At 36.5% G+C, this 14367-nt stretch overlaps 2 protein-coding genes and 3 non-coding genes across 5 annotated transcripts; 3 read left to right on the top strand and 2 right to left on the bottom strand.

Moving 5' to 3' along the window:
* Nucleotides 1–1146: 1146 nt before the first annotated feature.
* On the top strand, nt 1147–6342 carry LOC110762102 (K-stimulated pyrophosphate-energized sodium pump protein). Its single transcript, XM_021964711.2, has 11 exons — nt 1147–1613; nt 1932–2016; nt 2572–2768; nt 3530–3612; nt 4486–4531; nt 4633–4689; nt 4839–4893; nt 4972–5072; nt 5167–5230; nt 5333–5466; nt 5984–6342. The coding sequence occupies exons 1-11, from the start codon at nt 1545–1547 to the stop codon at nt 6152–6154; spliced, it is 1062 nt and encodes a 353-aa protein (XP_021820403.1). The 5' UTR covers nt 1147–1544; the 3' UTR covers nt 6155–6342.
* On the top strand, nt 4040–4151 carry LOC148294072 (small nucleolar RNA U19). The gene has a single exon (XR_015836957.1). It is a non-coding gene; the product is annotated as a small nucleolar RNA U19 (small nucleolar RNA).
* A 1736-nt stretch (nt 6343–8078) lies between the features above and the next one.
* LOC110762071 (RNA-binding (RRM/RBD/RNP motifs) family protein) lies at nt 8079–11337 on the bottom strand. The gene is made up of 5 exons (XM_021964668.2): nt 10997–11337; nt 10760–10909; nt 10079–10147; nt 9798–9991; nt 8079–8526 (listed from the first exon to the last, which is right to left on the bottom strand). Exons 1-5 carry the CDS (start codon nt 11156–11158, stop codon nt 8343–8345), a joined length of 759 nt encoding a protein of 252 aa, XP_021820360.1. The 5' UTR covers nt 11159–11337; the 3' UTR covers nt 8079–8342.
* A 64-nt stretch (nt 11338–11401) lies between these two features.
* TRNAV-AAC (transfer RNA valine (anticodon AAC)) lies at nt 11402–11475 on the top strand. The gene has a single exon. It is a non-coding gene; the product is annotated as a tRNA-Val (tRNA).
* A 2427-nt stretch (nt 11476–13902) lies between these two features.
* On the bottom strand, nt 13903–13974 carry TRNAC-GCA (transfer RNA cysteine (anticodon GCA)). Its single transcript has one exon. It is a non-coding gene; the product is annotated as a tRNA-Cys (tRNA).
* Nucleotides 13975–14367: the final 393 nt, after the last annotated feature.

Genomic DNA, 14367 nt, shown 5'->3' with positions numbered 1-14367 from the left:
TTGACCTATGAGAAACATGAGAAACATGTGAAGCCATCTTGGCCCTTGACCTTGAAACCATGAGAAACATGTGAAGTCCTCTTTGATGTCTAATATATGAAGGTGAGATATTATTAATATAGGCTAACTGTTCACAAAATCTTCCCATGTCATTCATATCAGGATCATATTGTTGTGCACTCTGTTTCAGAAAATAAAAAAAATAAAAAAAAGAATAAAGAGTACTGTGCACTTTTGGTTTGCATAATAGATTTGGCCAATATGGATCTCATAGTCAACCTCCAGAGGAAAAACTAGATTCATGATAGGATCATTTGCTTAATGTCTGTCCACAAGAAAGGCTAACCTAACATGTCCTGCTTTGCGTGGACGTTATCCAGTTTAATAAGATATCATACAAATTGAGAATAAGACCAACCAAATTAGAAGATAAATACAACAATTATAATTTGGTATTTGACAGGAAAAAAAGACATTGCTGATTGCAACTGCATCAGAAATTCACTAAATATATAATTATGAAGATCATAAGAATTAAAATGTAAGCATGATCATCATCACGGTGGCAACATTACTCTTAATCTCAAGTGGTTAAGAACATATATATACTACAAATCTGTTAAGATTATAAGTTTCACCAACTGCAATTGCTCACATCACCCATAGCTTAATAATTTACAGTCATTCAATTGCGTGTAAGCAAATCAATTATATCATATGCTTTTAATGATTAGAGTCATTTTTATTAATTGTTTGATTTCATCCAAACTGTAAATACATAAATTTAAAAAGATATGAATTTGCAAAGGACCCACTAGTGTAGTGGTTTGGAGTGTTTACTCCCTCAGGCAAGGTCCTGGGTTCGAATCCTAGCATCCGTGTTGTGTGTGTGAGTTTAGTATGCTATCGCCCCTCTAAATAGGAAAGGTCCTCAAAAAAAAAAAAACAAAAAAAAAAGATATGAATTTAGTTTAGTTGGCTTAAAAAGGATGTACTACCCCTTATGCACACCGAGATCGAATCCCCTTCCCATAATTTAGATTAAATTAAGGTTAAGAAATTAAGCACTAAATTTTTGATAAAAAATTCGCCGTGCTCTTTTTTTGTTCGGACGACGTGCTTATGATAAAAGCAAAAGGTGACGTGCGCAATTCAACGTGTAGTAAATCCATACTGTCCACCGCTCGACCTCCATTACCATTACAGAGGCCCTCCTTCGGCTCCACCCGTCCACCACATTTTGCTTCTCTGTCACGCCATCGAGAGTACCCCCAACTTTCAATCCCCTTTTATTATTTTAATATATTCTATTTATACTTTTAAATTAATTCATAGGTAAAGACCAAAACAGCTTACTGTTTCACCAGCTCTTGTCGACCGAGGCTTTCATTTTCAATCCATTTCAATAATTCAAGACGAAGAAGCCGAGAACCGTACCGGTTTCGGTAAAGGCCATGTTTGGATTGGATCAATCAGAGTTAGGGTTTTTCTCTCTGTAACTGTAATGCTATTGCTATCTCTTGGAGATTGAACTCCCTATCAGAATGTCCACGCCTCGAAGCTCTGCCTATCTCGATGCCGTCACTCTAGAAATCGAGAAGAAACTCCAGCGGGTATTAAATCTTCGTTTCCCGTTTGGTTACCGAGAAAATCTAGGACACTAAATGACGAAATGAAATGAATAAATCGAATTTCTAATTATTGAGTTCCTTTTATGGTTGAATTTTTTTTGTCTTTTTTATGATTTTTTTTTTCTTGGCAAGCAAAGGGAAAATATTTCATGCGCAAATTATCTATTGTAATGATGGAAATGCTTGATTTGGCATTGTTTTGTAGATAGCTGGTTTGCATTTAGAGAGCACTTAATTTGGATGCTGGAGTTTATAATTTCATTGCCGTCAGATTTATGAGCGTTTAATGTGTTGTTGTAGGCGCTAGCTTCTCCGACACAGCGGCGCAACTTGTTGCAGGAGTTGTTTGCTGACATAGCTTTAGAGATCGATGAGCGAGCCAAAGGTAAGTCGAAACTGTCCATAGACTTGTCCGTTTTCTGACTTAGCGGTCACCTGTGTTTGATGGAAAGTTGGGAAGAGTCTATTTTCATGTTGAATAAAACTTTGTATGTTGACATCTAAAATTGTTTGCTCTTATTGTGATATTGCTATAATTGGATTGTATTTTACAGTATGGTTGAACAATTCGAGCATATGATTAAGATGGCATTTATTTTAGTAAACATTTTAATGGTGATTAAGGGTCATAGTGCAACTGCCAGTGATAATACTTGGTATTGGCTGAGAATCATTTATTTGTCAGCTTTAAAATTATGAGAATGCTAGAAGAACATGGTTACTTTACTTTCTTTACCTCGGAAATATGTACTATTACTACCCCGTATGTGATGTGTGGGACTAAAAGTGGCCCACAGGCATATTGACTATTCATCGCTTTACTGCAGTGTGATTTGTATGTTGCGGAAATTTGTTCACCACTTTCCCCAATTCACATTGGTTGGGTCTTAAAGGATTTACGAGTGGTGTTCTCATTTATGCTATTCAAATTGTGTGTCAGATATGATTCTCAACAGGGAAGAGGATGCAATTTCTCCTGCAGAGGATAGCATGGATGGTCAGCTATGCTTTTATGATGTGCTCACTGACCATTATGTTCGGGTGCCTGCGAGTGGAAAACGCATCCTTGATTTGATTGTCCAACTATGGAGCCAGTCATTTGCATCTCATATTTTTGCCTTGTTATTCCACAAATGGGTATGTAAACATGCATCCAGTGTATTGATCTTTTCCATTCTATTTTTGAAGTTGCCCTTCTGGAAGCATAATTGCGTCTATTTGGTGATTTGTTTTGAAAAAATCATATTGTCCAAATGTCTTGTCTTTTTTATCTCTTGAAAACATTAGAAAAAACCTAGTATTTGAAGCCTGCTTATTTATGGTCAGCTATGATCTTGCAAAAAGTGCCTTTCGCCTCGGCCTAGGCACTAGATTACATTCCATAGGGCAGTCGTCTCACTCAAGACCCACTACTATTTTCCTGGAGTATATATATATGGTCAGCCTGACTTTCAAAGTAATAAGTTATATAGTCATCTGTTCATTTATGGGGGATCTTACCTGTTGGAACTTTCGCCTATAAATCTGGTGGATACAGCAGAACGGCTTTGACAATTTGTCAAACCCATTGAACATGATCTGGAAATTTGTCAACATCCTTAATATACAAATTGCTTTTCAAAATGAATGACACTTGGTTTTCAGACATTCAACGAATGAAATTCGGGTTTGCATACTTTCCTAGGTAGTATTCATATATCATTTGGGAGAGTTTACAGATGATGAATTGCTTTGCATGCATAGAAATGTGGAGCCTAGTTATTTGTTATAGTTAGAACAACAACAAAATCTGAATTTCAAATCATTGATAGCTTGAAGTTGACTGTTCCTTCTTTACTCTTTTTCCTGAATTAAGTCCCTGCGATGCCAAAGAGTAAGTCTTCTATTTTTTTGGGCAGCTGTTTGAAGTTCAACTTGACAACTCTGAAGTTCTTCTTCGCTACTCATCTGCTCTTATTGAAGGTGCAACAAATGTTTTCTGGTACGGATACTAGTTTATGCTTGTTGGTTGTTAATGGTTGATTGGAATTACATGGAAGTTGTTATAGATGGCTTTTGGAATGGCTTTGCAGCAATGTGAAATGTCTACTGAATTCTTAATGCTTTTTCTACTCTACTCCCATGATTGATGATATATGAAAGAAATTAATTTTCTTGTTTCCTTAATTATTTTAATATTCCTAATTCATGGTCCCCTATTATAATCTGTTCCTCCATTGTGTAGCGTTAGGTACTGTTTGTTCTGTGAAAATAAATTTCCTACATCCTGGCTTTCAACAGAAGCAAAAAGATACAAATTGGGTTTGAACATGTGTTGGTCTCTGGTCTCTGTGGATGATATTTGTTTTGTGATTTTATGTTTAATTACTGCCTCTTTGAGTAGCCATATGAATTGCTTTGGATTTCATATATGGCTTAGTTAGGAGGCAGATATTAATTCAGTGTTTTGTGAGCGAGGCCTTTTGAGGGGACTCTCTGTCTCTTTCTCATCGATTGTCCTCCAAGCAGCCTTGCACATTCTCTATTTAACCATTTTTTTCCCTTTTGGAAAAAAAAAATAAAAAAAACTGCAGCAAAAAGATTTTTTTGGACCTTTTAAACGTTCTTTGTGCTTAGTTCCCATTGCTGTCCAACATTAAGCATTCGTCTTCTGGCTGCTCCTATCCATATGTATAATGACAAATAGCATATTTGGATAATCAAATTTGTTCTTTTTCTTCCTTTTCAAAGTTACTAGGTTTAATTGTAACCCAAAAAAAAGTTACTAGGTTTAATTTGTGCGTGCACACAATATATAATTTATTCTCCATTTGGCTTAACAAACTTATTAATGGTACTCTCTGCATATTTTCAGGATTGATACTCAATCAAATACAAGGCGATTTCAATCCCTCTTTCGTGTATGAGCCCTCATAAAGATGACATTTATATGCTTTTGTTGAAGAACTTTACGAAATATTCATTACATTTTTGTGTTGTTTTACCCCACATTGTATTTCAGTATCTTCTTGAGGATGTTGCTTTGGAGCCCAAACGGTTGAATAAAATCCCTGTACAGGTCAGGAGTTCATGCTTTTTTTTAACTTTTACAGGGAACTTTTTACTTGATGTGGATAACTGTCATTCTAGCCATGAAATTGATTGAGGAGCCAATATATTTAGGATTGGAATTTAAAATTAACTTTAGAATTCTTCATTAATTCTCAGGTCCAGCGAGATCTATTTCTTTTACTTTCGAGGTTTATATTTTTTTATAACTCAGGTGGGTTTTCTGGTAATGCATCTTCAGCCCCTGAATCAAGAAATTGTAAATTCTCCAGTAATGTGTTGATTCATGCAGTTGACAAACTCGGGAGCTTCTTAAGGCAATTTCCTCTTTTTCCAAATGCTTTTCTGGTTGGCAGTGCAGAAGACTTCTTTGTTATTGAACTTGCAGATCAGGTAAATTTTGAAACACTCTGTGCTGCCAGTACTTTTGTTGAGTTTTTGTTCTCACACTGCATTGAATGAGGTTGATATTTTCTTTACTGGTCAGCTTCAAAAACTGAAGGTGGAACCAGTATTGCTGCACTATCTGTCGCACATAAAACTTCTCCAGGGTAGTATTCTAACCAATTTTTAGGTTTAAGATGTAAGGCATCATGTGAACCTGGTATAGTGGTTGCTATATATTCTAGTTAAATGTATTATTAATTTAACAGGAATGGATCTGAGAATGGCCACAAGTACAAGGTTAAAGGCTTGTTTGTATAGTTTCACTTCTCCTGGTGGTCCAATGTACCCCACAAGAGCTGTTCGTCACGCTGCCTGGGATGCATTAGATTTGCTTTTTCCCGTGAGTATATTTTTCTCTATCACAGTTCTCTGTTAAAACTGGATATCTTGCTGCATTTTTAAGTCTTAGTTTTTTGTTTGTCTGCTTTGGCATTAAGCTCAAGTATTTTGCTTTACCAAACGATATAGGTTATACTAGTAATCTTCAGTTATTTGCAGACATCTTTCATCCTTGATAAGCTTATGCTAAGTTCTAACACACTATATACGTGCTGTTTTCCTTTTTAAGTATCTAAACCTAGTATGTTATCGCCAATCCTCCCATCTATTGTTGAATGTGAGCAAAGTGGAGACCTTTATTGATGACCTGAAAGATCCATGATAATAGATCTAAACCTTTTCGGTAAAATCATGAGATAATTTTATGACTGTAAGTTCTAAACCTAGAGATAGAATAAAAGTATAGGACCTTACGTGATGCTTTTAGAGAATCTTTCGTTATCGTGGCTTCAGATGGATTGTAGGGTTACGCCTTTTGTTTAGCAAGTGTGGGAACATAACTTTTATTTGTGGTGCAGGTTGGGAGATATCCGCGGCATCTTATAAGCCTGTTCTTCCGACTGTTGTATCCGTGGTACTGGCCCTCTTCTTGTTGGAATTTCATAATGGATTGCATAAAGGCAGTATTGTATTCTCTGTTAGGATTAATCTATTCAAGTTTGGAGAAGCTGTGGAAGCCAAAGTTTTAAATGCGGAGAGTTTCGAAAGATTTAGCCTCCTGTATAGACTGAAAACCCCCAAGACCAAAACTCAAAGTTGTTTCATGTGTGTTGTATAAGTGATTTTGCTCGGTTTTTGCCCTCGTCTGTTTTAGTTCGACGGATATGGAATCAAATATTGTTTCTCCTAAATTAGATTTCGCAATTATTTGGTTTAATGTTTTTCTCTTTTAGCCTTCAATTAGATTTTCTCAATATTTGTATTGTTTGCTTCAATTTGCTAACCTTGCCGGATATACTAGTGTGAGAACTTTCCATTGTAAACAAAATGTAGTTTCCCTTGGCATTAATTCTTAACCACTGATAGGTCATCTAAAATCTTTTCAAAAGGTTAACGAATAAAACTCGAACTTCTCATTTCGGTGAAAAGATGATTAATCAATTCAAAATGAGACCACAACATTTGGCTGAGAGTGTTATCAAATGAGTTATACTGCTCATGCTGTTGGTTCCAAGAAGCCCTGTTAGATTCAGGCTTGATGGTTCGACTGATAAGCCAGACAGAAGGATTGGAGCAGGAGGCTTTATGATAAATTGCACGCAGGAGGTTAATACTTGCTGTGCTTTCGGGGCTTTTTGGGGGGCTACGGTTGTTAGAATCTGAAGGTTGAAATTAACTCCATGTTAATCGCTAAGGATCACCAGCGATTAAGTCTCCAATAAGATTGAGCTCTTTGATAGACCAAGAGTACAAGACCAGTTTTTTTTGGGTAAAAAAATGCAAGACTAGTTACAGCAAGCTTTTGTCTTAAGGGCATTGGCCTCCCATTAAACACCAAAAAGGAAAAAGTTCCTAAAAAGTGAGAACAAAACAATCCCACCCTATGCGTTAAATTTAAAATCGAGGATAAATTGTGTTTTGAAAAAAGGGTGGATTCTTCTTTATCTGCGCTTCTCTTCCGCTCACTTTTCGTAGGAAACCATTTTCAGTCAATTATCAAGATCGAAACGAACCAAACAGCAAAAGCAAGCAATTCTGGTTGAATATCAATAATTCCCTGGTCAAAATTTGTAACGATTTACAAAATATCACATGATATGCGTGTCAAGCTACTGTTAGAATTTCAATACACTTTACAAAAACAAATCAAAGCAAAATTTAAGAATTCTAATTTCAAAACTCACAAGGTTATTCCAGTCGCTAGGATGGGGGAAAAATCAAATGGTATTCTATATTGGACATGAACTTCAACCATGCAAAGATAGAACCAGATTCATGCTCCAATGATCAACGAAAAAGTGCTTGAGAAGAATTCAACCACTCATACCATTGCAATCTAGCCAGCAGAGGGGAAATTCACAATCAAGCAGCAACTCACTCACCCTAACCCAAAAATACATTCAGTATTAACAGTCACCCCGCTGTCTTTAGCAAATAGACTGTCAAAAAGCAGGCATATCCGGAACTCCCCCCAGGATTATGTAGCCCGAAGGCAACGCATATCTCTGAACATCATCGTTGTGACTCCTGTTACCCAATTCTACATGTAGAACCGGTTGGTTGTTTAGTCCACACAATTTCTTTAAACACATAATGTCAGGATCGATGCCAAATAAACATGGAAACTACATTTTCTGGGGCAGGATATTAGAGAAAGCTACCATAAAATAGCTGGAAATCTAACCAGCTAAATCAACTGCATCAAACACAAAGGACAAAACTTAAATAGTTAACAAGACTTCAATGCCAAAGAAAACAGAGATATCTACCTCATGTGAAGTACGCCACTTTACATGCAGTAGAACCAAACACATTGCAGCAGTGTGGGATTTCTTTAAGGCTCAATCCTTTCACACCTTGCAGCCAGTTTTGTCTTTGCGTGTGGAGAAACAGAGAGATAAGCTTCCCAATTCCATACCCCAACTTGTTGAAAGTATAAAAAGGGATTGAAGCTAACGGTCCAAAAGTGGGAGTTCAGTTAAAGCACTGAAACTGTCCATTAACCCACATATTTCATACCCATGTTCAAATAAACATAATAAGATCCCAAACTCCATAAGCAAGATTCTATAAGTTCTTTCTACGCTTAATTTCTCTCTCTAGAAAGTAGGACTTCGATAGAAATACACAAAATAGATCAGGTTGTCAAATCACCAAGCACCTAATGGGCCACAGAAGATGTAATAAAGCCAACACTAAAACACAACTGCTTGCGTTTTACTCTTGCATTGCTTCTGCATGGTACTTCTCCAGCTCAGCATCAAGATCTTCAGCAGATACCTTTTCACCACCACGGCCTCTTCCACCTCCATTACCACTTCCACGTCCACGGCCCCCCCTTCTAGGACCACGGCCACCCCCGCCACGTATACGTCCAAATGCACCACCCCTACTCTGTCCACTGCTTAACAAACACAAAAAATACAAAATTTAGGACTCTGATTAATTAATATGTAGCACAGATTAGATAATGAGTATGCCACATCCAACAACAATACAGGTTCAGACTTCTTGACTGCTACATCTCATGCCTCATACACATGTATGAGGCACAACAAAACATCAGCTATGTTTGCAGCAGTAACTGAATTATGAAGCAACACCAGTTTCAGCCTCATACATGTACAAGTATCAACAAGTAAATGTAAGCCTGCATAGAGTTAAGTAATGAGCACAGACAAACTTCCATGACTTTCAGCCCCCTCGATAATAATAATAATATTAAAATCTTATTGCTTCTAGCTTTATTCACTATAATAAGAGATAAGAGACTACAAGCGAAAAGATAATCAAGACTGCGAGTCTAGGTTTTCCCATTACAATAAAAGCATAGAAACTCTAAGGTTGCTTCAGTATGGACCACAAAATAGCTCCTAATAGACCCAACCCAATCATGCAAGGTCCCAAAAGGCCCAACATCATCCAGCATATGCCAAATCAATGCTTGGGCCTTAGTACTCTCGTATCCCTGTCAATTCTTGGCTAGAAAGTTTAGTTATTACCAAAGGAAAAAACCATTGTTGAAACTTTTGACACGAGCCAAGATGTAGAAAGTAAACTGTCACGGAATCTTAAGATCAGAAACAGGACTTGTCATTGTAAAAACCAAAGATATAATGCCTCAAATCAGAGGCATTCATCTCTGGATACGACAGCTTCTCATAGCAATGAAAATTTAAAGAACCCCTTAATCCATTCAGGCATTTAACAGAAAATTCGTTGTCAGTCACAGGTTATTTGACAACTACCATCCATGATATCATTACATATATATATATACAGAAATTCTCTTATGCGGACATCCGGACGTTATTATCGTGCGGACGCCGTGTATTTTGTACTACCCCTCTCTGTTTTCCTGCCTGTTTACAATAGGATCCGCACGATAATAACGTGCGGACATCCGGATAAGAGAATAACTGTATATATATATATATATATATATATATATATATATATATGAATTCTTCTAGAGACATTATTTCACGCTTAAAAAACCAAAGTAAATTAGTCCACATAATGATTTGCAGACACAATAGACTTGTGACATTGTCAAAACATTCTGCATAAAAAACACATGACTCATAGAAATTCACAAGAAAGGGAAACATGGATAAGCACACAGACCATGGAAAGCAAATTTTAAACCAAAAAGTAGGGTACAAGACATACCCCCTAGGAACTCCATTCGAATTTCCAAAGTTGCCATTAGCAGCAGGAGGCAAAGTAGGAGGTCCGCCAGGTGTCGAAATGTTCGTTCCTACAATCTCTATCTTCATTGGTTTCCCATCAAGCTGAACATTGTTGTATCTTTTAACCGCGGCCACAGCATCTGGTCGTCGTGAGAAGACTACTTCTGCCGTTCCCTAAGAAAAATAATTTTTGTTCTAAACTACAGCATAACACAAAGAATTCTCCAGAAGGACCAATTTATGCGAAACTTGACAAGATACCTTCGATCTCCCACTTCGGTCGTAATGTACTCCATATCGCTTCAGGTCACCAACCTCAGAAAACAGTTCCTGCACATAGTGAGTTGACTTTAGAAAATCTGAAATTGTAAAATGCAATATTTCTGAACTGCTCATATTTCCCAAAAAGTCCAGGGCCAATAAAAAAAGTACTCATACTGCAATTGAATCAATTAAATTTGTAAACAAAAACCCAATCAAATTACAATATACGATTAAATAAAAACATCTCAATACAACAGAACAAAAAGGAACCTAATGTAATAGTGAAAAAAAAATTCACTTTGGATATATGTATTCAAAGGAAAGATTTGGGTTTGCCTTCTTAGTTCAAATTGTTTGCCTCAAATGTTGAACGAAGGCATAAAAAGGGAGTTTCAAGTTTATTGCAAGTATTTGATTTGGGTAGCATAAAAATTTAATGTTTATAAAGTCTGATGAAAAATTTAGAACAAGAATCCAAATCCAAACCCTTAGTTTCAAAAGCAATCCACAGACTACGGAAAAAAGAAACACAATTATGCAAAATCACAAATCATCGAAAGAAATCACCTTGTTAGAAAACAGATCCAGCTATAAATTAGAATTGTGAGATAGCTAAATTACAGAAGCTTAAAAAGTACAAAGCTTCAAGTTATTTCAATATAGAAAAGAGAAAATTACCTTAATGTCCTCGTTGGAAACGCCATAATCGAGATTGGAGATGTAGAGCTTGGTTCCAGTTTCAATGGCCGAGGCTCTTCCAGCTTGAGGCGGGAACGCCGCCGCCCCCTGATCCGCATACAGGTCGTGTTGCCACGCGGTCTCCGGCGCCTAAATCCCCAAAATTTATTATTAGTTTAATTCAACTTCAACTTGAGAAGATAGATCAGAGCCAAAGCCAGAGAGATTTGCTTCTACCTTGGCCGCCGCATACGGCGTCGTACGATTGGCGGCCCGATTGGGCAACCGGCGGGCGGGTCCGGGTCCTGAGGCCCGGCCACGGCCTCGAGCGTTGCCCGATCCGGATTTCTTGCTGGTCTTGATGAGGTCGTCGAGGGACATGTTTAGAGGGTCCTGCATCTTGTTTGACTAGAGAGAGAAACGAAACCCTAGGAGAGAGAAAGAAGGTTAGGGTTTTCTAGCGGAGGTGGAGAGAAAGGTTGAAGGTTTAGAAGTTTCAAAGGGTAGGGTACGTGGGTGAGTGAGAGACCAAAGGCGATGAGAGAGAAGTAAGAGAGAGAAAACAGTGTTTGGAGGCTGTGCGGTTTATATTTGGGGTGTTTTAAATCTTTTATTAATTAAAACGCACAATTGGGGCGTCCAGGTGTCGTGGTGTAGTTGGTTATCACGTCAGTCTAACACACTGAAGGTCTCCGGTTCGAGTCCGGGCGACGCCATCTGTTTTTAAGTTTTCTTTTTCTTTTGTCTCAAATTTTACACTATTCATCAGTGTTACAGTTTTTTAGGTACCTCAACTAGTGCTTGGTTTTGTCTTCTTCACTCCTTTGGCTTTTTGGTTACAATTGTTTTCCAAAACGAATAAAAATATACTCCAAAAAGCTGCATTAGAAATTGAATATGGACCCCTCTCCTAATGTCGCTTATATATTTTATAAAAAATTGAATATAGATTTGGTTTGATGAGAAAAAATAAAAGCACTTTTAGATAACCGAAAACATTTGTAGCCTCGTTTTTTAATAGAAAAATTTAAAGTTAGACATGGCAAAACTTTTCATCCAACCTTTATATACATTTTATTAGAACAAGTTAAATGTCATAAAATGTTCGTTTTCAATGTGATAAGTGTTGGCTGGGAAGGTTTACACATTTCATGTGACATAAATCCATTATTCATAAAATAACTCATCCACTTCTTAATGCTTGGCAAAGGGTTGAAATATATAAAAAAAATATCAACAAAAATAAAAGTTTTACCTCTTAATGTTTTATTGAACAAGTCCACCTGTCAAGAAGATTCAGTTTGGTTGGCAAGAAAGAAAATCTGATAAAAATCAAATAATAATATTAACAAAACTACCACTAGAAAACATATTATAAGCCAGAGATACCCAGTGGCCTATAATCGTTAAAATTGTTTTAAAAAAACTTAATGTTGAGATTAATCTTCACTAAGGCAGACCCATTTCTTAAAAAAACTTAAAACAACATTCAACTTTTGTATTTTCTAGTTTTACCACCTTAGTAACATTAAATGTCCATTTCAAACTTTCTCCTCCCTTCACTTTTCTTTCTCTTTCCCTCTCACCAACAAATGAAATATTTTTCTTTTTTATTTTCTTTTTCAATGAGAAGCACATCACTTCACTCGATGACTTGAAGCTTTCCTTCTTTCTTTATTCTCTCTCTTTCCTCTTTCGTTTTTCTCATTGCCCTCTTTATCTAAAGACCATGAAACTCTAAGACAACAAAAACTCTTCCGAAGTAAGTTGTGTGTTGTATTTTTGGCCCACACAAAGAAAAAAATTATGGATCTGCTATTGCTCTCACTTAATCTTTTATACATCGTGTTCATGTGTTCAATGACACCATACATTTACTTGGTTGAGATTGACTATTATAACAAAATACAGTATTTTGGGACTTTTTTTTTTGTTTTTGTTTTTTTTGTTGAAATAGCACAATGTCATTTAACTATCCAATGTTACAGACTCGAGGAGACAAACGTTGCCTCATCAAAATTTTACCTAAGAAAACCTAGTGAGAAAAACCTTAGATGAAAGAAACAAAAGTATCACACATGCCATAAAAGGCTACAAACAAAAAACTCAAAACAAAGTCAATTTTTCTTGTGTTTCTTAAAAGGTCGAATGTCACTTGACTTGGACTTTAGAGCCTTCGGTGAAATACGCCTCTTGTTTCCCCTTGCTTCTTTGTGGACTGCATTTGCATCCGTCATCTCCACGTCCACCTCCAGGATGGTGGTGTCGGTGATAACAAACTCACCACTTGTAGTGGGAGAAACAGCAACTAGTGGGGGAGTAAGGGGAGTAAAACTTGCCTTGGTATAAGAAACGGCAGCTGGTGGGAGAGTCACAGAAGGCACTGGCACTGGGGGAGGGCTTCCACGGTAGATGGAGGAACAATGTCTAGTTGGATTGAGCTTTAGTATATAAAATTTAATCTTGTTAGTTTCCTCCAATATTTTATCTATAAAATGAGTTAAATATATACTCATAATATTAATGGACTTTGGTTTACTAAGAAATTGTTTGCGATTGCTTTTAAAAATGAGAATTTGTTTTTTCATAAAGAAATGTATAAAATGTGTTTAGATAACCAAAAGAGTTTCTGACATCATTTGACCCAAAAAAAAAAAAAAAAAATTGTAAAAGTCCTACTAAAGTATTCCAATAGTTTGGAATTAGACATGGTGATAATTTTTCATCCGACCTTTATATAGTTGATTGACATAAGATATTCCTTGATCTAGCTGATTGACCTAAGATATTCCTTTATCGGATAAATATAATCATTAGGTAGACTGTATTTCACGAGATAAGTATTGGCTGCACATTTTATGTGACATAAGTCCATCATTCATAAAATTACTCATCCTGCAAGTGCATTTCTGATGCTTGGCAAATGGTTGAAATATAAATATGGATATTAGAAAGAAAATAAAAGGAATTTACTTGTTTATGTTTTATTCAACAAATCCACTTCTCATTAATAAGTGAAATGATATTATCCGAGGACACGTGTCATGTCCATGGGAAAGCTGTTTGAGTTGATATGACATAGAAAAAGAAGATTGGAACAAAAACAAGAAATCATCAATTGTTAAAAATAATACAAATATATAAGGGCCCAACCGGGTTCGAACCGGTGACCTCTTGATCTGCAGTCAAATGCTCTACCACTGAGCTATGGACCCATTTGCTTGTTAAGTTTCCTCGTGTCAAATATTTATTTGAGATTTCGTTTCTCTTTTGGGTGTATATCAGCCCTTTAATTGGGCCTGAATAGGTCTACTTATTATAGTGACCCAGAAAAATAAACTGTATCCCGTTTTGGTTTTTTCCAGCTATGGTTGGCATTTTTTTTGAAATTCTTTTACTGATTTTTAAATTCCAGTTTTTTGTTTTTTGTCATTTGCTAGGAAGAGAAAGGAGAGTATTTTATTGGGTTGTCTCAAGATTGTCTCCTACGTGAATCGAACCTGGGTACGCTTGTAGGGGGAGGGGAAGAGTTTGGCCCACTTTTCCAATGTGGTGCCACTGCCAACCCATTTGAATTTTTAAATTCCAGTTAATCATGGTTAGATTCT

Source organism: Prunus avium, chromosome 6, assembly GCF_965620075.1.
Source record: "Prunus avium chromosome 6, drPruAviu1.hap1.1, whole genome shotgun sequence".
Lineage (NCBI taxonomy): Eukaryota > Viridiplantae > Streptophyta > Magnoliopsida > Rosales > Rosaceae > Prunus > Prunus avium.
The sequence above is the reverse complement of the archived record's forward strand: the minus strand, read 5'-3'. Positions and strand labels throughout refer to the sequence as shown.